The 22,315-nt window shown below is 35.8% G+C and overlaps 1 protein-coding gene across 2 annotated transcripts; it reads right to left on the bottom strand.

The window, feature by feature from the left end:
* Positions 1–5,524: 5,524 nt before the first annotated feature.
* DDX47 (DEAD-box helicase 47) lies at positions 5,525–22,315 on the bottom strand. Of its 2 annotated transcripts, none has more exons than XM_039354158.1 (12): positions 22,188–22,315; positions 16,649–16,742; positions 16,116–16,222; positions 15,608–15,679; positions 13,063–13,181; positions 12,542–12,613; positions 12,320–12,436; positions 12,058–12,204; positions 11,683–11,820; positions 9,128–9,198; positions 8,320–8,449; positions 5,525–7,922 (listed from the first exon to the last, which is right to left on the bottom strand). In XM_039354158.1, the coding sequence occupies exons 2-12, from the start codon at positions 16,714–16,716 to the stop codon at positions 7,782–7,784; spliced, it is 1,182 nt and encodes a 393-aa protein (XP_039210092.1). In that variant the 5' UTR covers positions 16,717–16,742; positions 22,188–22,315; the 3' UTR covers positions 5,525–7,781. The 2 variants fall into 2 exon arrangements, with proteins under 2 accessions (XP_039210092.1, XP_039210091.1); XM_039354157.1 differs by having other exon boundaries at positions 16,034–16,222; positions 22,188–22,309.

Below are 22,315 nucleotides of genomic sequence, written 5' to 3'. Positions count from 1 at the left end.
TTGATCCAGCAGATTGGGCATGCTGCAAATCCCATCAGCCAAATCATGTTAACTGGTAGGAACTAGAAGATGGGCCTTCTCTGCTGTAGCCCCTTGTGGAATATTCTCTCTTGGAGATTAGAATAATCTCCTTTCATAAAGCTTCAAAAACTTTGCTGTGTATTTGGGCCTATCTCTTGGCTTTACTATTAGTTGGTAATTATTTTAGCTGCTCTGTGAATTTGTCTTTAGGATATTTTTATTGTTTTTATAGTTTTAGAATTGTAAGCCACCCATAGTCTCTTGGCTGAGATGGGCAGCTATCGAAGCTGAATAAATAAATAAATAAATCTGAAAAAGAAAAAGAGTTGGTTGCAAGCACAGCTGTTCAGCTAAATAGATGGAATGCTGGAAATGTTTTCATGATAGTGTAATAAACAAAAGTAGCAATATTCTGAATCACTCTTACTCCTTAAAAATAATTAAAGTAGCTGCTTTTGCCAACTTCCTAAAAATATTAGTGCTTGACATTTTTGTTCTTCTCTAAAAGCTCTTCTGATCTTTCTTTTTGTCATTCACCAATGACAAGAGAAATGGTCTTTGCATCTTCTTCTATGACAGAAGGACATCTGAGTTGCCAGGGCCATTGAAGGTCACAAGATATCTTGTGTGTAGCCTGCAGGGACTTCCAAAACTCCAAAGTATAATTGTTTAATGGCAGGACAATAATCACAATCAGTACATTGAATTTTGAATCCCATCAAATCAATTTTAACTTTCAACTTCTGCTTCCAGATCAGGCAGCTTCAGTCATACGAAGAGTTGTTGCTGTTCATTGGCTGCTTTTCTCTCTACCGGTAGACCCTTATGAGGGTCTTAAATCGCCCTAGAGGGGCGACCACCGTCGAGGTTTTTGCTCGGCTGCGGTTGAAGCAGCAGCTCCCCCTACAGTCCGAGCTAACTCCGTAGAGCCAATGGAGAAGAAGATCGGTCAGTAAAATGGTCGATTACTTCGCTGTGCCAGCTGAAGTCAGAAAATCATCTAAGCATAAAGAACCACTGTGGTGAATCCGGGTGAGACCTTTCCTCCCTCTCTCCATCCTGAATTATTTTTCCTTCTACTTTGTTTTCTTTCTTTTCTTTTCTTTTCTTTTCTTTTTTCTTTTTTTTTCTTTTTTTCTTTTTTTTTTTTCTTTTTGCCTGTAAGAGCCTTGTTGGAATTATTTCCTTGGCTTGGAATAGCAGCTTCTACTTGTTTGGGAAGGAAAGTGTTGAACAAAAGATTAAAACAAAATTTTAAAGACTACATCTTTTTTATACATGTTTTAGGGTACCAAAAATATTCTTTTTCTTAAGAGCTGTATTATCAGTTTATGCTGTTGTTTTTTTTCTTGCTGAGCGCTATTACTATCTTATATTGGAAGAGTATTTCTTCCTCCACTTTTTTCTTAAAAAATAGAAAGAAAGGGGAAAAAAATGACTCTTGAAAAAGATTTTTTAGCTTACTGAGGACATCTACTGGCCAAAAGCTAATATTGTAATTTTTGACTATTTGGAGATGAGATGTTTGGCTTTCAGGTTTTTTTTTTGTTTGTTTGTTTGAGAGAGAGAGAGAGAGAAAGATAACCTGATCCAGCTGAATAACTTTTAAAATGAAGCTGCATTCACACTTAAATTGTAAACTTATTCTGGAAAAGATTTATGAGGCTAAAGAAGAAATATGTGCTACAATGAAAGAGTTTACTACAGAATTAATAGCCAGAATCTCTCCTTTAAACTTCAAAATTGACTCTCAAACTACTTCTGATTATTCTATAAAACAGACTACACAAGAAGAGGACTTAACTGAGAATAAAGAGAAATTGACTTTGCCTGATAAGCAGTTCACCTATGGTTTTGAGGACCAGGAAAAGCAAAGACTGAGATTTGAAATGTCAAAGCAACGAAATTTTATGGTTAAGAGAAACAGAGGGCCAATGCAAAGGCCAAGATGGTTTACATGGATTCAAATGATGCTGCAAGCAATAAAGAGAGACTTATCAGTTGGAAGGGAAGCTCTGTTATGGAAACCTACCTGGCAGAAGAAGAAGCCCAGAATAAGACTGAAAAGAAGTGAAATTTAAAATTTTATGTAATGAATTAAAGGCAATTTAGAATTATGGACTGATTTAAGGACTAAGATTATGAGCGAGATGTAAGACAAATGGGCGATTAATGGAAGATATGTATTAAATTGACTAAAAATGTACTTTTTGAATTGATGGGTTTATCGATATGAAAATTATTGTTTTTAATAAGATGATTTGTTTGTTTGATGTCCAATGGATTGAAATGGTTTAAGGTTTGATATTATCTTTTCAGCTTAAAAAGTAAGAGAAAAAGGGGTGATTAATGGAATATATATATTAAATTGATTAAGAATGTGGGGGGGGTTTTAGAATGATAGGTTTATTTGTAAGAAAATTATTATGTAATGTTAAGTTAACCTAATAAGATGATTTGTTTGTTTGATAACATGGATGTGATTAGTTATGAAAATTAACTGAATGAAATTTGAATTCTGTCAAATGGATTGAAATGATTTAAGGTTGGACTTTGTCAGTTTAAAGAGATTGATTGATGGATGGATTAGATACATATAGGATAGATTAATATTTTATTTTAAATAAGGGATATTAGTGGAAGAATAAATAAGATCTATGATAAAATTAAGGAATTAGAATATATTTGGAAGGGATACCCGAACTGATAATGTTTGTACTTAAAGTTATTTTGATTATGGTAGTGTAAATTTATAAAGCTTTAAAAACAGGTTTAGGTTGAATAAATTTAAGCTAGAATTGGATTATTTTAAATAAAATACGGTACTTAAGGGAAAAAGAGAAGGAATATTTGATGTATTGATTGAATTATGTATATATGTTTTGTTTGCGGATGTTTGACCACCCTAACACCACGGTGTGTCTTGAGTACTTTGTTTTAAAAATCAAAAAAACAATAAAACTTGTCTTTAAAAAAAATTTAAAAAATCAATTTTAACTTTTGTCCTGCCTCTCCTTATTTTTTTTTAAGTGCAATCCTGGCACACCACTCACATGCCAAACACAGCTTTCAGTGCAGATAAACATTCACGCCCCTCATTTATTGCATGATTGAGCCATGGAACTGAAAGAAGATGTATCATTCAAATCTGAGTCAGTTCAGGCATGAATTAAATCCTACACTGAGGAGAAAAAGGTCAAATCAAATAAGTTTTATTTATTCATTTATTTCTATATCTAACTTTTTAACTGCTCATCTCCCTCAAAGTTAATAAACTATTCCAGATTCGAGTTTCAGGTGGTTCTTTATCATCAGGGAAACTTGGTTTGAAAGCAAATCTGGTGATTGGTGGGAGATCAACACCATTCTCTTTCTCTCTTCTCCTCTCCTGCCTTTATTAGTTTTACAAATAGCTCAAGGTGGCAAACTTACCTAACACACTTTCCTTCTCTTATTTCCCCCACAACAATCCTATGAGGTGGGTTGGCCCAAGGTCATGGTTTTCATGGCTAAGACAGGACTTGAACTCACAGTCTTCCATTTTCTAACCTTGTGCCTTAACCACTAGACCAAAGTGGGATGTATATCTTCCATGTTACATTATAATTGTACAGGTGTACTTGGACAGCATATATTTAACACATTTTTGTCCCACTCTTCCCACATCAGAAGGAAGAATACAAATATTAGAAGGAAAAAAGAAATAACCTTGAGAACTCAAGAAAAGAGGAATTGGAAGAACTTTTTAAAAAGAGACAGGGCTTTAATCATATAACTATGCCATCATCTTGACTTTGTTTGACATACACAAATCCCACCTGGTTAAAACAGATAAAGAAGGGGGATGGAGAGGAAGGGTGACAAAAGCAAAATGACTTTTGAAAAGATACCGTACAAAAATGTTGCTAGGAGAAAAATTCCTTAAGAGTGAGCAGAGCCAATTATTTAGAAAGATTGCGGGCTTCATTCAGAGGACCTCCTCTTACAGAGGCTAGGCAGTTTGGACTCATTGGCCACAACACATTTCCGCCACTATTATTCTATATTTTGATGTAAAGGGAATGCAATGTACTGTCTTCTGAAGGACCTGATTGCCCAGTTTTGCCCCTGAAGAGCAAGTAAGTCAAAAGATGTTTAGATGTCAAAGAAAATTGTTTAGAGTAACTCCCTAATTCACAAGAAGTTGTCCCGTTCTGATATATTTCATTAAATTGTTCATTCAAGATACAAAGCATACCTACCAGGTCATTCAGGAAGCTGTTGCAGTGATACTCCAAGGAAATTAAAAATTACAGTAAATACTGGAAAAATGCTATATCCTATGGCAATCAATGAGATTTTATCACAGAATTATCTGCTTGTCTGGAAGGGTCTTCTTTCAGGTAATTGTAGCTAGGATGTCAATCATAAATTGGGTAATTCAGTCCCACTTTGATATTCAGTGATAGCCTAACTTGTCACTACTTTCATCTTCTTTCTCCTTCTCAATGAAGAACATAAAGCACTCTGCAACTTTTCTTTTGTGTTCTAAGCATATGTTAAAATGCCTTCAACACATTCAAAGTGTTGTTTGAAAGTGCTTCAACTGAAAAAAAAAGTTTAAAGTTAAACTTCAGTATGCTCTCTAAAACATTCCAAGTCATGTAGAAAGCAGCTGGTAGTTTTCTTTTTTTCTTCACCGAAGGCCATCATTCCTGAGCAGAAATAAATTATTCCTCAGAATGCAGTATCTTTGTATCAATTTATAAACATGCCATCTATAGTGTGAGGGCCACAATGGCTCAGCGATTAAGATGCTAGGCTTGCCGGCTGGAAAGTTGACATCCCAGGTTCAAGACCTGAGCACCGCGCAAGAGGGTGAGCTTCTGTTACTTGCCCCAGCTCCTACCCATCTAGCAGTTCAAAAACATGCAAACAGATAAATAGGTATCACTTCTGTGAGAAAGTAACAGCATTCTGTGTGCCTTGGCATACAGTCATGCTGGCCACATGATCATGGAAATGTCTTTGGACAACAATGACTCCCTCAGCTAAGAAACGGACACAAACACCCCCTCCCATAGTCATACATGACTGGCCAGGGGAACCTTTATCTATTGTGTATTGACATGTAGCTATTTCAGTATCAACTTCTAAATTATTTTCTCTAGTCTATAGAATCTTTTTTTCCTTCAACATGTTTGCTGGAATTCTCACAACAAAAATCTCCTATATGCAGATACTAATGTGAACCTTTTTGTACCCATATTAATTAGTCTGTCTAGAAGTCTTTTAAGACCCTTTAAACCTGTTGGCTGTCCTATGACTTGTTCATAGAGAAGCCATTTCTTAACATAGAAACTGGAAGCAGGAGAAAATAAATATTTTTAGCCAAAAAAATGCAAATACTTTTAGCAGGTGGGGTCACTATTAAGAATGTGGGTGTAACATGTGGTTTAATATGTAGTTAGTTGCATGTCAAAATAGCCTAGGACGACACATTTAAATATAAGACAAGGGGAAGGAAGGGGAGAAATAAATTCATTCAGCTAGTCAAAGTACACCGGTTATACAAAAAGGAATAGTTTTCTTCATGTATTGTTCTTGTCAAAATACAATTAAAACGATAATATTTTCAAAGCTCAAGTGACTCTTAAAATGCTCAGTCCTTCGGGTAGTTTTGCTATGGGAAACTTCATAGAAGCTCTATGGGAGCAGCGTCTTGTCCATGGAATGCTTTTTAGCCCAGGTTAAAGTATTTTATTTGCCCAAGCATTTTAAAGGTAGTTTGCAAAATTTGCGCTGCTGCTTCAGACATCTGGGATTAATTTTGAAGTATCATTCCAGTCTATAGCATTTCATCAACATATATCTCAGCAAATGTTTGCAAAAGAAAGAGAAAATATATACATATTTTAACTACCCTCTGTCTGGTCATAATATGCTAGAAATTCTGCTAAACATATCAGACTAAGACAATGTCCTCTTGCAGTTGTGTTGGAGTTAAGATGGTCTATAACTTCTGCCTTAAATGAAACTTAAAGGACATATAGGGAAATTAAATGTATTTCTTTTTCTTTTGATAAGAATCAATATAAAATAAAATGTTGAGGGAAAATGTATACTCAGACTTTTTAAATATATAAAAGCCATTTTGGTGCACTGAGTTGGTTTAATTATTCTGTTTTTATTTTTTATTACTGTGAACTGCCTAAGATTATCTTGTATAAGCTAGATGGCTATATCAATTTCTAAACAAATAAATTTTCTTGAAAGATGGGTAAACGTCTAATGTTTCTGATTACGGGAAGCATAAATTACAGATAGATCCCTGGCTGATTTTCAATGGATGGGTAAAGAATTCTTATTTGAGGAATGTAAACAGCTGCCCCAAATTATACACTGAAATAAAAACTGCTTGAGATTCTAAAATCCAATTTTTCTGCAGAAGACTGTTAAGTGGTGGCATTCAAAGCATATTCTTGCCCTCAAGAAATTTTATTTCAATTTCCCGAAGCTGGCCATCCTTCATCAATGCAGATACCACCAATTCTTCATAAAATAATTGAAATAAAATTTATTAGATTACTTATAAAATAAAATAAGAAACCACTTCTATTGCAAATGGACAAATTTTGCTTTGTTATAATTTTTTCCTATAGTTATAAATGGCTGTTTATTCCCAGCCATTGGAAATGTAGTGCCCATTAGGCTATAGCATATGTACTTATAAATCCTTGCTATATACAGGCCTCTCTCCCTCTTGTAAGCTTTGTGATAGCAACAAAAATGTAAAAAATTAAGTTTCAAAATCTTAGTATAAAATGTCCTGGATCAAACATTATCTGATATGCTTGGGTGAAGTTTTTTTTTTAATAGTCACCTACAAGAAGTGAATCACAGTGGAAACTGTAAGGCAGAAAATGATGGCAAACTTGCAACGGTGCTCTCATTCCAATCCCTGGGTGTGTCTTTGGATTTTTGCTTTATGAGCAATCAATTTTAGTAGACAATTCACTCTGGCACAGACCTTATGTAAAAGAAGAGTGCCTCTTAGTGTCGGCTGTCAAGCAGAATTGCCTCAGGAATGACCTGCAGAAAAAATGATCAGTTTATAGAACTTCTTTACTACAAAGTTAATGGTGAGGTTACTAAACTGCAGAGTCCACAGATGCATTCATAACAGACTGAAACAAATAAATATGGCTGAATGTCAGATAAATTGAGAAAGGAAACTGAGAAGTTGCAGCCATAGCACAATTATGTGAATAAGCAAACACAAAATTTGGCAGTTTTTTTAATTCTCTCTATCAAGTCCTTCCCTTTAATATTCAAGAATCTTATTAGTCTGCTATTTGCTGACACTTCTTGAATATTAGAATACATTACTTTTTTCTCCCCCACTGCACCCCATGTTTTTGCAAATTATCTTATTAAATAAATATGGGCTGTAAAAATAATTAACTGTAACTTGGGTGGCAACAGACTGAAACTCATATTCTCAACTCCACTGTCCATAAAGAATATATGGAATCTGTTCTCTTCTGCTTTCTTCAGAGGAATACCAACTGCTGCTAGAGACTAATAAGACTCCTCCAACGTTAAAAGATTTCCCAGGTTTGCAAGGACAGTCATTCCTAGTTATATCCATGAACGTGGACTGCTAAATTTACTGAGATATTCTTCATGAGTCCTTGAAAGTCATTCTGATAATGATGTTGGACTGATGATTCCAGGATTCCAAACTGCATAAAAATATGGAGAAATAAAGTCTGATCTATTTATTTCTGAACTTTCCATTTCTTTTTTTTTCCTCCAGCAACTTTATTCCTGACTCCCAACGCTCCTTCTGCATCATCATCATCATCCTCATTTGTCTCGTCTCGAGGACGTTTCTTCTTTTCTCCTTGTTGCCGCAACTCCTGCAAAAGAAACAGGAGAATGTTATCATGAGACCTTTAAGGAAATCCATCACTGAGACAATAAAGAAGATAAACATATTATTTAATAGAAGTTAATTAGGAAAGGATTTGATAGTGGTAGCAAAAGCAAAAGACTCCTTAAAGTTGCCCCTGAGTTAATGGGATGTTTTTAATTTTGAAAAAAAGAAAATAAAAAGAACTAGAACAGTGAGGACATGGAATACAGCTCTTCATGCAAGAATAAAAGAATCTCTCAGCTCTTGAAGCCTTGTTTGGAATTTGACTACCCAAGCAATAGACACCTGAAGCTGTATAAATCCTAATATTCTCACAATCATGAGTGCAACGGTTACATTTCTACATAAAACAAACCAGACCGAGCATTAAAGCAGCCTACCATGCGAGCAAATCTCTGGGCTTCAGCCACACGCTCGGTCAACATCATGACCTCTTCTTCTTGAGTGGGAAAGGCTGGCAGCTTTTTACCAATCAAGTGCTCAATGCGCTGGAAGAGTTCCACATCATACCTGGAAGAGGAGAAAGGATTTTTCTAAAGAATCTCACCCTAATTAATTCCCTGTCAGTTACTTAAGTGTTAAAAGCAACAAATTCACCAGTATTTTTATGCTATGTTTCATTTTACTAATTTTTCCTTTCAATCTTTAACAAAACAGAACTTTCTCCACTATATAGCAAAAATATAACACATTCCCGAAGAAGCCCTCTGAGTCAAAACCATTCTAGACATCAGTGTTATATAAGAACAGAACAAATAATACCATAAACCATAGTCTGTCTGGAGGATTCTGCAGCAAATACTGGGCAAGCTATGTGTCATCCAGGTTTACTCCTCAGTAAAAGCATATAGGAACTTCACTTATCAATTTATGGGCATTCTACACAGATTAAGGCCAGGCATAATGCAGAAACTTAATAATGTTAGGAAAAGCTATGCTTGTGTTATATATGCTGGGAGGGAGGGAAAGGACAAAGGAAGAGGGAATTGGCCCAACTCAAGTGCTGTTCTCTCAAATCTCCTTCCAACTATGCAGGGGGAGGGATGCTTCTTCCCCGGTTTATTGCAAATTGTGGGTCTCTTGAAATAGCTCTGTATTTCCCAAGGACCCTGTAGCTGGAAATCACTGCATTGGAATATATAAATTCTGATAGTGGTACAGCTGGAGTAGCACAAAACAATATCTTACTGTGTCACGAAGGTGATTGATTTACCCGATCGTCCAGCTCGAGCTGTTCTCCCTACTCGATGAATGTAATCCTGAAAGGAATCCAGAATAAGTAACAGAACAAGATGGTGGTTATAGGACAGCCACTAAAATAAATGTCCTCAAAATAAAACGTTTTCATCATAAATGTCAACTATTAAAACAGGCAGTTTTCCAGATAAAGGAACTCAGCTCAGCTTCCTAAAAGTTGGTAAGGAAGAAAGCACGTAAATTCTCTAAAAAGCAATACAGTATGTAAAAGCATATGTGGCCCTGCTGTCATTTGAGATTCCAACAGAAAAGATTCATTTTGGAGCTGCTACCATCACCAAAGGTGGTGGAGTCCCATCAACCCATCATCACTGCATAATACCTACAATACTAATTCATTTTATCTGTAATTCTCACTCTTTCATTCAACCTCTTGCTGACATACCTTTAGCCTTCTGAGCTTTAATATCACTCAGTGCTTCACAACTCTATATGTAATCTATATGTAGTTTAACGAAGAGAAGGACAAGGGGGGACATGATAGCAGTGTTCCAATATCTCAGGGGCTGGCACAAAGAAGAGGGAGTCAAGCTATTTTCCAAAGCACTTGAAGGCAGGACAAGAAGCAACAGATGGAAACTAATCAAGGAGAGAAGCAACCTAGAACTAAGGAGAAACTTCCTGACAGTTAGAACAATTAACCAGTGGAACAACCTGCCTCCAGAAGTGGTGAATGCTCCAACACTGGAAGTTTTTAAGAAGAGATTGGACAGCCATTTGTCTGAAATGATATAGGGTTTCCCAAGGTCCCTTCCAACATCAACATCAACATCATCATCATCATCATCATTATTATTATTACTGCTGCTGCTGCTGCTGCTGCTGCTACTACTACTACTACTACTACTACTATGGATCATTGCACAGTCAGCCAGATGTTCAGACTGGATTTGGCATTTTGTCTACTACTACTACTACTACTACTACTACTACTACTACTACTACTACTATGGATCATTGCACAGTCAGCCAGATGTTCAGACTGGATTTGGCATTTTGTCTACCTATCGAGTCCTTACCCAGGACCTGGGATAGGCAGATGTGGATGTTTGATGGTATTACAGATATCGTCGCAGGATGGAAGCAGTTCCTAATAAGGCCGCCTTTTGCAATTGACTAATAGCGAATTTGTCAATGCCAATGGTGTTCAAGTGGTGCTCCAGTTGTTTTGGGATTGCACCCAAGGAGCCTATTACTATTGGTACTACCCTTGCTTGCTTTTGCCACAGTCTTTCTATTTCTATTTGTAGGTCTTTGTATTTTGTTATCTTCTCCAGTTCTTTCTCTTCTATTCTGCTATCTCCAGGCACTGCCACGTCCACTATCCAGACTTTTTTGTCTTTCTTATCGACAATTGTTAAGTCTGGGGTGTTATGTTGCAGGTGCTTGTCTGTTTGAATTCTGAAGTCCCAGAGCAGTTTAATTTTATCATTTTCTATGACTTTCTCTATTTTATGATCCCACCAGTTTTTGCTTACAGGCAAATGATATTTTTTGCAGATCTTTCCAATGCACCATTGTTGCTACTTTGTCATGCCGCTGCTTGTAATCAGTCTGTGCAATCTTCTTGCAACAGCTTACCAAGTGGTCCACTGTTTCTTCAGCTTCTTTGCATAGGCGGCACTTACTGTCTGTTGCTGTCTTCTCAATTTTGACTTTATATGCATTTGTCCTTAAGGCTTGGTCTTGTGCAGCCAGAATTAGTCCCTCGGTCTCTTTCTTCAATTTTCCTGCTCTTAGCCATTGCCAGGTCTTGTTATTATCTGCTTTCCCAGCTATTTTTTTAATGTATTGGCCATGTAGTGCTTTGTCTTCCCATGCCTCTATTCTGTTCTTCATTTGGTCTTTCTTGTAGGCCAGTTTGGTCTCTCCAGTAGTCAGTAAGCCTTCCTGATATACTAATTTCAGTGCATCTTCATCATTGTTCTTCAGATATTCTTCCAAAGCCATTTTTTCTTCTTCAACCATCTGATGTACTTGTAGCATTCCACGCCCACCTATTTGCCTTGGTAGAATTATTATTATTATTATTGTTGTTGTTGTTGTTGAAGAATATGACCAAAAGTTGCCCATTTCTTCTGGTTTATTTTATAGATCTTTTGTAATTTGTCCCAATTCACAAACTCTGAGCAGTGTATAAAGAATAAAAACATGAAAAACAACAATATTAAATCTACCTCCAAGACAAATGTTGCTAACCAATCAATTAGGATTAAAGGCACAGTAGAAGAGATTTGTTCCAAAGAACTCACAAAATGTTAATAGAGAAAGAGCTACAGGAATAGTTACAGAGCAATATTACCATAAGATGGGGGCCACAACAGAAAAGCCTTGCTGTATTATTCAGATCTCCTAAACTTCACAGAGCAAGTCTCCACAAAAAGTTCTTAATAGATAGGCAAATTCAGTTTCAAAATCTATGATGATGTCTTTGAAATTCTAGGCAACAGTCAGTCATATCTCAGCTAACAGCTTTTTCAACTCACCTTGGAGTGGGTAGGAATGTCAAAGTTTATCACTACATCAACATGAGGGATGTCAAGGCCTCTACTTGCAACATCAGTTGCCAACAAGATGGACCGTGCTTTAGCTTTGAACTTGTTCAGTGATCCTAATCGTTTATTCTAGAAGGACAAAGGAGCACATTAGTATGCACTTATATTTTTTCACCTCATTTAGCATGGCAAAGTGGAAGGTATGAAAGCATTATTTATTAATCACAATGTTCGAAAGTGTCACATTGGGCAAAAAAGTATTGAAAGGAGAACAAGTTTGAGAATGGATACATACTTATTTTGCTATTATCACACATTTGTTACTTCATAATCTAAAAATTTTCTTGTAAGCACATTAGCCTCTACCTGGCTCATCTGTCCATGGAGGGGAATAGCAGTAAAGCCCAAATTTCGAAGCAAGAGTGCCGTTCTCTGAGTATTGTTGCATGTATTGCAGAATATCATGAATGAGTTGCCAGCAAGTTCATTCAGAATGTACACAAGATAACTATCCTAAGAGCATCAGAAAAAGAACTTAAATCAGGAAATATGAAAGGCAAAGGGGTGCAAAGTTTAAAAAATGCCAAGTACTAAAGAAAATCCAAAACAAAAATGAAAAATAAATTACCTTGAACTTGGAAGGAATAAAAATATAGTATTGCTGAAGTTTTTCAACTGTCTGGTATTTTGATGACACTGCACATTTCATAGGGTCTTTAAGGGCTGCACGCTGAAGTTTTTGCACCTGAGAATTAAAATTAAATTTCCAGACAATAATTCCACTGTACCTCTATCTCTCAATTCTGTCTCACTCTCCTAAACAAATGCAAAGTGTCAAGCTGTCTCACACCTTTTTAGTCATCGTAGCAGAAAAGAGAAATGTCTTCCTGTCTCTGGGAATTACTTTCAGGATTTTATCTACCTGTAAAGAGAAAGAACAAATGAAATGCAAAAGAAAAGAACACTGATCAATGTGCATGCATGCATGCAGACCTATACCAGGTATGCCTGATGGAAGCCATAGAGCAAGAACTTTCAGTTTAAGCCAAGACATTGCATTACTCTTCAGCAAGGAATGATGAGTTTAACAACTAAAAGATTCCTGTGGGAACAGTTCAGATTTAAGTGGATTCACTTTAGCAAGGATGCACTGGGAAGGGTCATATCCATATTAAAGGAACTTAATAAATCTACTTCCCAAGCAGCTACTTCTAAATGACCAAGAGAATACATGGCATACGTTCAATATCAGGAAGGAAAGTCTGACAAATCCCATGAATGTATGGGTTATTTTGAAATCATATTTCTGAAAAATACCAGCTTAGCAATACAATGAATCATTCTAAAGTGGCAGGGATGGGCACATCTCACCTCTGTTTCAAAGTCCATGTTGAGGATGCGGTCAGCTTCATCCATAACTAGGTATTTCAGAGCTCTAAGATTGAAACCCTTTGTATTCTCAAGATGATCAATAAGACGACCAGGCGTAGCTACCAGGAGAAAGAGTGTTATGAGGGTTCTTTATTTATTCATTTATTTATATCTCACTTTTATTTTTTATAAATAACTCGAGGTGGCAAACATATAGAACACACCTTCCTTCTCCTATTTCCCCACAACAACTTTGTAAGGTTGGTTGGGCTCTGGGAGCGGGACTGGTGCGAGTTTACCCAGTTGGCTTTCATAGCTAATTATGAAAGACTAGAACTCACAGACTTTCCGGTTTCTAGCCTGCTGTGGCTATTTTTTTTTTTTTTTTGTAATATATTTTACTGATCTTTTTTTAAACATAAATCACTTAATAATTGGTGAACAGTGTGTTGTCTGGATTACATTTGTAAAACAATCATTAACAATTGATTTCTATAATCCATAATCCACATAATGGTTTTAGCTGATTTCCTCTTTTCCCAAAATATCCTCTTTTGCAAACATTGAGTTAATACAATTCTTACTGTTTTGATAGATAACAATTAAATATATAATTTTTTCCAATATTCCTAAAATAATAATCACATCAATATAATATTTCTTTTCTATTCAATCATTCTGGTTGCCTTATCCTAGATCCTGTTACAGTCCTTACTTTAGTTTGTTTCGCCCACCAAATTCTAGGTATTTTTATTGGTTAAGATTTTCTCAAAAATTAATTACATTAAAAAATTTAACTCTATTTTTTCATATGAACCATCTCACACTTTTACATTTCTTAAGGAATAGATAAAACAATAAAAAGAAAAGAAAAGAAAGGAGAGCATAAGTAAAGAAACATAGAAAATAACATACTACTTAAAATATATATTCCTCCTAAGCTAATATATATTTATTTCCTAAATTTCTTATTCTTTTTAACCACAATTACAAATATGTTTAATCTTTAAACATTCTATTTAATACATCTAATCTAGTCCTTTAACTCTTATTCAAAACATTTTTATCCATTATAATTTTCTTAAATTCAATCACATTTAAGTATCTAAAACATTTCCTTTATATAAGTCATTTCAACTTTTTTATATTACACATATCAAGAAAGAGAACAAAAAAGGGAAAAAAGCCTACTATATTATATTTAGAGAATTCATCCTCTTAGAATGACATATATATTCCAAAACCTTTCTATTTCTTTAACCATATTCAAACAAATGTTTCTTTTTTAAGTATTCTCTCTGGTAAGTCCCATCATCTATTTTCTTGGTTTCCACCTTAGTCTTTTTCCTTTGCCCAGTATCTTTCTTAACCAATGTATTTTGCTGAATCAAAAAGTTTTTCCGTATGTTTGTAAATGTTGCTGTAAATATAAAAAGTAAATCAGGTGAAGTGTCTTTGTACAGAGCTTCTGCCTTTCCATGTTTGTTGAAAATCTTTTTCTTTTTCTTTCTCTCCGCTTCTCTTATCATTTCCTTTCTCTCCGATGTTTCTGACATCTCTACAGTCCATTTTATCCAATCTGTTTTCTTGTCCTTTTTTCCAATTCTTGTGAATTTTTTTCCACTAGGATTAAATCACGTTTCCTTGTTTTGTTAAGTTCCATCTGTAAGTCTCTATTCTCAATTCTATATCCATTCATCTGTTTTATCTACTCCTTCTCTATTGTTGTTTTCTGGGAATTTTTTTGTTGTAAAGTTAACTTAGAAATAGATTGATTTATATTTTCAAAGTTATTTTGGATTTCTTTCTGGTTTAAAGTCATTGTTGTTTGAATTAGTTGCAGTATACTATATATCTCCTCCTGTGAAGTATTTATGTTTTCTTGATTATATTCTTTCTACATGTCTCTGATCCATGATGGCCAAGAATTTGAGTTTTTCTCTTCCTTTCTTTTCTCTGCAAATAGCTTTAGAGTCCCAATTAAATAGATATTTGTAATCCAAATAGTTCAAAAAAGTTTGCAAAGCATATTCTGAGGAATATAGATCAAGCTAGAATCCTAAATAGACCTGAAGTTACATGGGCTTGCTGAATCTTAGCAATCCAGGGACTTGCTCTAAATAATTTTAAATGAATTCCTCTGTAGGAAAGAGTAAATGCAAGATGGCTAATCTATTCATTCTAAAGCTAAGTTTGATGAAGAAATGCTATCCAAACAGCATATATATATATATATATATATATCAGTTACTATTGTCCATAGGAAATTTGTCAAAGCGGAATATAATGAATTAAAAAAATTAAAACTTAGAGATTCAAAGCAAACACGGCAACCAAAAAGACATTACAAATCGTTGCATCAGATATATTTTCCCAACTATTATTGTTTTAAAATACAAGACCAGTAATTAGTTAATTGGAGTCAGAGATCATTAAACTGGCAAGGCAAGAGATGGGGAGTGCATCAGATAGTCAATTATATCGCCTAACCCTTATTTAGTATCTCACCATTTCCATAGGATCAAATTGTAGGCTAGATCCTTACCAATAATTACATGGGGCTTCTTGGCTAGGGCCAGAGATTGCGACATCATGTCAATTCCTCCAACAATGACAGCTTAGGAAAGAAAAGAAAAATTAAATAATGGCCACCTCAGCAGGTCAATCACAATACTATTCAACCCCTACCCCAACAGTTTGTCTCTGGGGTTTGAATAAGTAACGCATTTGCTATATTGTCAGCTGAGAAACCAAATAACTTGCAGTGAACGTTAGACAGACATTATGGTGCAAGATTTGTGTAAACAGGAAAAGTAGTTGCAAATTATATGTATATGATAAAGAACATTTAGAACAACTAGATGAATCTGTGTATCTTGGTAGAATGTTTATTAAAGATGCTTTTGCACCTATTCTCTTAAATTTCATGATGTTTTATATTCATATGAAGTCTTGTAGCCACACTACTTACTACTCTGGACACCAATGGAAGATCCAAGAGCCTCAAATTGTTCGGAAATCTGAAAGGCTAACTCCCGGGTGGGTGTAAGTACCAGAGCAAAGAAGCGCTGGGGAGTTTCTAATAATGCCTGAAGGATGGGCAAAGCAAAAGCCCCCGTTTTTCCAGATCCTGTCTCTGCTAAGCCAATGATGTCCCGACCTATGAGGAAAAAAAATGTGTCACATTCAATGTCAATGGAAAAAAAAGTAACATAGTAATATAGATGGACAGAACCCAGAGTAATTATGGAAAGCATTTTCAGAAAATTCAGAAAATTTTAGTTGAGTAAATGTACAAACAGAGCACCAGAGTAAGACGGTTCTTTTTTCACTTACTGAAGCATCTTTTCTCAAACACCAAACAATCCTTAAAAACTATATTTATCTTTACATTAATGTAGGGTTAGACTAAACAATGGAGGTATGTGGAAAGGTCCCATAAATAAAAAGATGCCTTGCTGTTTAGCCTAGTTCAGAGAGTTGGAAATGCAGACCCGTTAATTACATTGTTCTGAATAACACATTAAATCCATCAGTACGGCATACTCTCCTTTCCCTTACATTCAGGTCCCAGAATCATACTCACCTTGGAGTGCAACTGGAATAGCTTCTACTTGGATCTTTGTTGGTGTCTTCCATCCTAACTGGCTGCATGCTTCACACAGTACATCTGTCACTCCCTATTATTTCAAAGAAAAAGGGGGAAGGAGAGCAAAAGCTATAATCAGCAAGAAGCCACAGATCTGAATATAGATTCTAGCATTTTTTTAAGTTCCAGAAAACTGAAAATTTTAAAGCAAGGACAATTATAATTTTTTATTAATGTATATTTATAGTGCTTCTGATACAAAAGCATCTGAAACTCAATTTATAGAATACAAAATATAATATAAAATAAAACAAAACATATAGTGATAAAAGGAAAGGAAAAGACTTATCGAACCTTCATACAGAGAAGGCTTGAGTAAAAATATAGATCACGGGTGTCGAACTCGCCATGTCACGTGACACGTTGTGACGTATTGCAACTTTTTTGCATTGCCAGAGCTGGGGTTGGCGCGGCATCCCTACGATGCAACCGGCCTATGAGCCAGCAGTTTGACATCCCTGATATAGATCAACAGGTTTCTAATGTAAGTAATAGCAGCTGTCTCATGAATTTCAGGAGATAAAACATTCCAGAGTAGAGTCCTTATCACAGAGAAAGCTCATCAACAGGCAAGCATAATGGCATCTTGCAGTTCTAGGCAGATGCAGAAGGACCTCCTCCAACAAAGGAAGAAATTGATCAAGTCTGAAATTACAAAGGCAATCTATCCAATATTTGTTCAGAGTCTTATAGATCATAAGCAAAACCTTGGTTTTAGAAGCTTACTGGCAGTTAATATAATTATTTTGTTAAAGAATCATCTTTAATAAGAAAATATTATTTAAATATTACATAATTATCTACATCCCTCTTGAGAAAAATGTGTAATTGGTATACCAATCAAAGCTGCCATAACCACTTAATCCTCCAATGTCAGCAATGTTCTAACAATACCCTCAACTATATATATATATTCTTTCTGATGAAGTGCAATCTGATAGAAAATAACTTTCCATGTCTGGCAACCACTCACCACAAGCTCTCCTCCCATCTTGAGGGAGCTTAGTAGCACTATTGAAGAAATGTCAAAGAGAGGAACAAATGGGATTCTTGGATGGGAAGAAGCAACAATTCCAAAAAGTTTTAAAACTGTGTAATGTAAAATGAGAAAATATTAATGAAATGGGATCTTAAACCCCTCAATGAAAATTCAAGAAGAATATTACAGCAGTTTGTAGCTTTTAGTGTCTATAAATGAATGCTTAAGGTATATGAAATAACAAAAATAAGGTTTAAGTTCTCAGTACAGAAAGGCAAGTATAATCTGGAGCGTGGCCTTCCATGACTGGAAATAGCAACTGAACTTGTTCAAAATATACAACAGAAACAGAGTTGCGCTATTTGTAAAAAAAAAAAAAATCAAATCCATTCCTGCCAAACTCCAAATGAATTGTTTCCCTGCCTTCAGTTTATTTACAGAACTGATAAAGATGAGTGAGAATTCTTAAAGAAGGAAACACTAAAAACACAACTGCAAACAGTTGTGAGGAAGAAAAAATGGAGAACAGCAGAAACCAATGTCATTACACGAACTTAGAAAATATCTGAAAACAAAAAACATATCTAGAAAATTGGAAAAGGATCAAGTCCATGTCACAAAAGAAGAATATAAACAAGTAACTTGGAATCTCAGAAGGAGCTGTGTTTAGCTAAGAATAACAGAAAGGGCTTATATAGATACTTTCAAAATAAAAGGAAAAGGAAAAAATCAGTATAATAGCTGCTCAATGAAGACATAAAAATACTAACAAATAACAAAGTAAAGTCAGAGCTTTTCAAAAACTTTTATTTTGGTTTACTTGTCTTCAAAGTATCGTGTTTCACCAGGAAATTATGACAGGACAGCACTGAAGGTTGAGACAAAAACACGATAAAGAAATATTTGACTAAATTTAAAGTAAAAAATTCATTACTAGTTGACTGGAAAATGCTAGTTGACTCTCAACCTCCCTATATTCAAAAATGGGTATAAACTAGAACCAATGTAACATTATTTTCTAAGAATCTAGAGCAGATCATAAAAGGGCCACTTTGTAATCACCTTTAAGACAATGGAGTAATTTATTAGCACTGATTTGGAAAGAAGAAATCTTACCAGCCTGTCTTTATATCAACCTTAATAAATTGTAGGAATATTGCCGACATAATGAATCTTGATTACAGCAAAGCATTTGACAAAGTATGCCATGACATGCTGATTAACAAGCTTAGAAAGCCAGTTAAGTATTAGATGGCATGTCAATTAAAACAGTACATATCTGTCTTTGAAAATTATACACAGAAACTTCCCATTAATGATTCCTTATCAAGTTGGACACAAGGTTGCCAAGACTACCCATAAGGTTCATTCCCAAAATCTCTGTCTGTCCATATTTGTATTAATGACTTGGATGAAGAAGAGACAATGCTTAACAGATCCAGTTACACAGAATTGAATGGGATAGCTAAGACAGAAATAGAATTCATACAATTTTGATAAATTACAGAAATTGGCAGAGGATAAGAGAATTTTACAAAAGAAACACAATGTTCTCTTAGGAAACAAAGATCACAGGCATAAGTATAAGATGAGAAACATCTAGCTTGGTGATAGTGATACACGATTCTTGGTGATGATACTTGGTATTGGAATATTAGTTTGCAAACTGAACATCAGCCAGAAGAATTATGTGATTACAAAAAGGCAGATACAACAAAGTCATAACTTCTAATTTGTGGGGAACAAACATTCCACTGTATTCTGCTTTGGTCAGATCCCACCTTGAGTAGTAATATTTTAATCCAATTCTGGGCATCAATTTTATAAAGTATTCATAAAAACAGAATAGTTTTAGAGAAAGTCAAATAGGATGATCAGGAGATTAAAACTCAGGATTATACAGAGAGATTGAAAGAGCTAAACATGCTTAGTCTTGAGGACACAACACAGGGGAATTATGGTAGTAATTTTCAAATACTTGAAAAAGGATGTGATATAAAGACTCTTGTCTTTCATGATGAACCATACGAAACAAAGGACTCAGGTTAGAGTCCATCTGAATCTCAGAAAAAACCACCAAGAACATTTTGACATTGGAGCCAATTATTTGGAGAGGCAGTAGCTTATTTCTACTGTGTGTATTAAAACAGAATTTAAAAACCATCTTAGATGCTTTAATTTCCGCAGTACTCAGAAGATTGAACTCAGCGGCTAAATGGTTCTAAAGAGTTTTAAAACTCATAATAATGGCAGTAGTAGAAAATAGATTTAAGATCATAACAGAAAAGTGTAATGAGGAAGTAGACTTCAGTACCACCAGAATACTGGTGACAGGCCACATCTAGAAGTTTGAAAGTACTGGTAAAGCACTCTCTGCCACTCTACAGTATAGCTGTCAGGGCTACAGCCACCTACTTATTTGTCTAAGGCTAACCCTACAACTAACAGTGGAACTACTATAACAGTGTCCCCAATCCTTAATTCATGAAGAGATTCCAGTAAGATACCATGATTAATTGTATCAAAAGCGGTCGAAAGATCAAGCAAATCAAAACTCATGTTTCCTTTGTCTCTCCCTGGAGGTCTACTATGACTGAATTTATCTCCAAACCAGGCCATAAATCAGATTAAAAAGAGATGTGACCAAGTCTCTCAGGACATCTGCAATTGCATAACCATTATTCTCTTAATTATCTTGCCCTCATAAGGTTATTTCTGGAGCAAATAACAAACTCTTGATTACCCTAAAGAGTTCACACCTGAGCAGATACATGTATGCATGTATACAGTAAAGCTTATCAACCCATCATTTAAATGAATCACATCCCTGCATAGTAGTGTCTTATAGCTTACTTTACAACTAGAGCACTTAAGATAAAAAGGAAGACACCTGAATTCTGTAGCATCAGAGGACAATTAAGGATCAGATGCTATATGGATGGCTAGTTTTGTTTCTCTATTCCATAAGTCAATATGGGCATCTATACAATCACCAAGCCTAGCTTTTGTAAAATCTTGGAGAACATAAAAAAAGTCCTTAAGTCTCCAAGATCATCTTTGCAGATCCCTCCCCTGTGAAGGGACCAAACTTTACCTACCAGCAGAGTAACACTAACTCCCTTGTAATATTCAAACCACCCACTTTCAACTTGAGACAAAAATTAAATGAGGCTGTGCCCCACCCTATGACTTGTCTTTTTATTTGTTGTATGTGGCCCAGACTTGGAAGATTAGAGTGGTATGTGTCTAGGAGTGTGTGTATATAAAAGTAAAAAAAATCCCTTCTCGCCCCTAAGGATGGTATGTGTCTTCCTCAATCTCAGGTCCTGTACCAGAGGCCTGGGAATTTAAGAGTTCTGGGCAGAATCTTAGCTGTTCCTAACACTGCACTCTTTTGTACAGAAAGCTCTGATGTTGTTCCTGGGATCTGTTATGGCCACTCTCCCAGCTTAGGAGTCACAGTCTTCAGTACTCCTACCACCATTGGCATCACTTTAGCCTTTACTTTCCATGTCCTCTCTAGTTCCATCTTCAGGCCCTGGTACTTCTCCAGCTTCTCATATTCCTTCTTCCTGATGTTGCTGTCACTTGGTACCACTATATCTATCACCACAGCTGACCTCTGGACCTTGTCTACTACCACAGTGTCTTGTTGATTGGCTAGTACCTGCCTGTCCATCAGAATCTGCAAGTCTCACAGGATTTAGCCTCTTTTTCTCCAGGACCTTCTTGTGTCATCTCACATCTGAACTTGGGAGGCTCTAGCCCATACATTGTGCAAATGTTCCTGTACACAATGGCAGCTACCTTGGTTATGCCATTCAGTATATATTACCCCTGCTTGCATCTCATACCCAGTCACTATGTACTAGACCAGTGTTTCCCAAACTTGACAATTTTAAGGCATGTGGACTTCAACTCCCAGAATTCCACAGCCAGCATTGCTGGCTGTGGAATTCTGGGAGTTGAAGTCCACATGCCTTAAAATTGTCAAGTTTGAGAAACACTGTACTAGACTATCACTGAGGCTTCTCTGCATTGTCTGCACCTTGGATCCCTCCTAATGTTATAGATCCCTGCTTTTATGGATCTGGTGTTGTGCTGTGCTGTGAGATTGTGTGTGTGTGCTGCCATAATAAAGTTTGTTTCTTTGCAGATTAAAAGAAAAAAATAGGGAAAAAAAAGTCCACTAGAAAACTAGATATGATAGCAAGTCATTCAAGCCGAACAGGTAGTCAAAATGAAGGAGGAGCAAATAGAAGAAACATCAGACACTAGAATAGAATAGAGCTGGATGGGATCTTAGAGGTCTTCTAGTCCAGCTCCCTGCTCAAGGAGGAGAATCTATACTATTTCAGACAACTGATTGTCTACAGTAGTCTCTTCTTAAACACCTCCAGTGATGGAGCACCCACGATTTCTGAAGGCAAGCTGTTCCATTGGGAGAGAGACAAAGAGACAATAAATAATAAATATAATAAGAGAAAACCCACTCACCAGTCGTTTGAAAGTTTCCGCAATCTCTCCCGAATCATCCCCGTGCTCCATGCTCGTCGCCATATTCGTGTCACCTTTAACCTCAGCGATATCGCGAAGCATCTTGGGACTGGGAGTCCAAATGCTTC

Source organism: Crotalus tigris, unplaced genomic scaffold (genome assembly GCF_016545835.1).
Source record: "Crotalus tigris isolate CLP2741 ecotype Arizona unplaced genomic scaffold, ASM1654583v1 scf7180000018548.2558034, whole genome shotgun sequence".
Lineage (NCBI taxonomy): Eukaryota > Metazoa > Chordata > Lepidosauria > Squamata > Viperidae > Crotalus > Crotalus tigris.
The sequence above is the reverse complement of the archived record's forward strand: the minus strand, read 5'-3'. Positions and strand labels throughout refer to the sequence as shown.